General features: G+C 40.2%; 1 protein-coding gene across 1 annotated transcript; it reads left to right on the top strand.

The window, feature by feature from the left end:
- The first annotated feature begins 356 nt into the window (after positions 1 to 356).
- Positions 357 to 1,871, top strand: LOC133858754 (fe(2+) transport protein 1-like). The gene is made up of 3 exons (XM_062294220.1): positions 357 to 1,001; positions 1,072 to 1,221; positions 1,325 to 1,871. Exons 1-3 carry the CDS (start codon positions 384 to 386, stop codon positions 1,628 to 1,630), a joined length of 1,074 nt encoding a protein of 357 aa, XP_062150204.1. The 5' UTR covers positions 357 to 383; the 3' UTR covers positions 1,631 to 1,871.
- The last annotated feature ends 1,118 nt before the right edge of the window (positions 1,872 to 2,989 follow it).

Here is a 2,989-nt window from a genome sequence, read left to right as displayed (position 1 = left end):
GAACGGTTTCCAAGGTGAAAGGATAAGAAATCGCACAGACGCTATGGGTAGTTCAAAAATGCCATGTCACTATCACGCACGTGTCGAGAACACGTAACACTGATGCCACCAAAAGCAGGTGGAGTCAAACTCTGTGTGGGCCACCTACTGGCACACGCCATGCGCAAGTCTCCCTTTTCCAGGTCCACGATATAAAATTACCCTCATCTATGAACAAAATGACCACGCCAATGCCAACAAACTGAAGATATACTGCGCTCTCGTTCAGGGCAATATAGATATTTAAGGATCACAGCGTCGATGAATCCTAAAACCATGCAAAGACTCCACGACCCATATATATAGGAGTTCGGTACGTACTCAGTTACTCACTCGCCATAGCCATGGCCGCCCCTATCAAGCTCCACCCATTGGCTATCATTATCATCCTCCTCTCCTTCACAGTACAGGCTTTTTCCGAATCTGAATCCAAAGCTCCGGGGCAATGTAGATCAGAATCAGTTGGAGGATGCCACGACAAGGCCGAGGCTCTAAAACTAAAAGTCATTGCCATATTTACCATATTAGTCACCAGCATGATCGGCGTTTGCCTACCACTGTTTTCACGGTCTGTTCAGGCTCTTCAACCCGACCGGGATCTATTCGTGTTGGTTAAAGCATTTGCTTCCGGCGTCATACTCGCGACCGGGTACATGCACGTGTTACCAGATTCTTTTGATGACTTGAGATCGGAGTGTTTGCCAGAAAAGCCTTGGAGAAAGTTCCCGTTCTCGACTTTCGTGGCAATGCTAGCGGCTGTGCTTACTCTTATGGTGGATTCAGTTGCACTGAGCTATTACAAGAAACGTTATGCTAAAGCTGCTGTCGTCGGTGATGGTGAGAAAGCGAAAAATGGGACCATAGAGTTGGGAGATGTTGGGCACGGTCACGTTATGAGTCCTCATGTGCACAGTATTACTGAAGAAGTCACACAGTTGCTGCGTCATCGTGTTGTAGCTCAGGTACTCAGATTGAAATGTGCGATTTTTTGAATTCTGTTTTGTAGTTTACTTATTAAAGCTACCAATGCAGGTACTAGAACTGGGGATTGTAGTGCACTCAGTAGTAATCGGTTTGTCAATGGGGGCATCTGGCAATTCATGCACAATCAGACCGCTCGTTATTGCTATCTGCTTCCATCAACTCTTTGAAGGAATGGGTCTAGGCGGATGCATACTACAGGTGAACATCTCTCTCTCTCAATCCGAAATTTTTAAATGACATAATATATGCTAATATATATATACATATAGGTGTTTCTAATTTAAATTCTATATATGGGCAGGCTGAATATGGAACCAAGATGAAAGCAATTCTGGTGTTCTTCTTCTCGATCACAACTCCATTTGGGATCGCGCTTGGAATGGGTTTGTCAAATGTATACACAGACAACAGTCCATCTGCTCTAATCGTGGAGGGACTGCTAAACGCTGCGTCTGCGGGGCTTCTGAATTATATGGCATTGGTGGATCTCTTGGCATCTGACTTCATGGGACCTAAGCTCCAAGGAAGTTTGAAGCTCCAAATGTGGGCATGTTCTGCAGTATTACTAGGCGCTGGAGGCATGTCCTTGATGGCAAAATGGGCATGAAGATGCCACAACGTCGCTAATTAAGCTTTTTTTTGGTGAAAAATGCATTTCCTACCTCTCTATTTTCTCGTGCAGAGTTTAGATCCTTTCTTTTTGTAGTGAAACAGCTTTAGCTGTTGTTTTTAGGCCTTTTCGCATAAAAATTAGTTTTTAGTCAAGTCACTTAAATAAGGAAGTACTTCCAATTAGACTGTAATACATGATTTGGTACGGTCTTGGTTACAAGTTGATTTTGAATGCAACACTTTTTTTTGAAGTATTATTAATATTGATGCGATACACCAACCTTACTGATCAAAGGAACCAGTTCTTTTAAGAGATGGTAAAATTTTGGGTAAGAATTCCTCAACATATTCAAAGTGAGACAACACTAATTTATGGATTTGAACTAAAATAATGAACCTTACACATCTGCTGCAGATGGCCGATTCATAAGGTTTTTGACACTGTTTAGGTTGGTGATATAGAGAAATAGGCAAATGAACTCTGTTTAGGATTTTAAAGCATGACATTTTGGATGGCTCTAGTCCTTCTTATAGGATTGCTCATATTTTTCAATCCGGGGGAAATCAGAGAGTAGTTGCCGATGGAATTTAACAATCCCGCTTGAACATGGACATTAAAAGCCAATATCATGGATAAGGATATATATGGTCCGTTTAGGTGTTGAATTTTTTTTGAATAAGAATAATATTTTGAATCTGTTTGCGGATTTCAAGGCAATGAAAATGTGTTTGGATGTTGAATAAAATTCAGATTATTTTTGAATTTGTGTTTGGATGTTGAATTTTTGAGATTGGAAAAAAAATGTTTTTTAATGGTATGAAGTAATTGGAAATGATTAGATTGTATGAAAAGTTGTGTATAATAATTGGTGTTAAATTTATTAAAAAATAAATAAATAAACTTATTTTTTTAAAAAAAATTAAAATTAAAAAAACAAAAAACAAAAAAGGAAATGGTGGCTGGGCCACCCCTTTGGAGGTGGCCGCCGGGGGTGGCCACAGCCTCCCAAGAGTCTGGGGGTGGCCATCGGGCCACCCCTAGAAGGTTTAGGGGTGGCTGCGCGCCACCGCCGACAGCCACTGGGGGTGGCACACGGCCACCCCCATTGGCACCCCTTCCCTTTTTTGTTTTTGTTTTTTTTTAAAAAAAATAAATAAATAAATATATATATATATATATATATATATATATATATATTTATTTATTTATTAATAAATTTATACTTCTTTATTCGGATTGACACATGTCGCCATCTTATTGGTTTGATGTGGCGCTGCCATGGCATTTAACAAAATCTGTCAAATTTTTTAACAACAGCAGATTTTGTTAAATGCCATGGCAGCGCCCATAGAG

The sequence above is a fragment of the Alnus glutinosa genome, chromosome 1 (assembly GCF_958979055.1).
Source record: "Alnus glutinosa chromosome 1, dhAlnGlut1.1, whole genome shotgun sequence".
NCBI classification, from domain to species: Eukaryota; Viridiplantae; Streptophyta; class Magnoliopsida; order Fagales; family Betulaceae; genus Alnus; species Alnus glutinosa.
The sequence above is the reverse complement of the archived record's forward strand: the minus strand, read 5'-3'. Positions and strand labels throughout refer to the sequence as shown.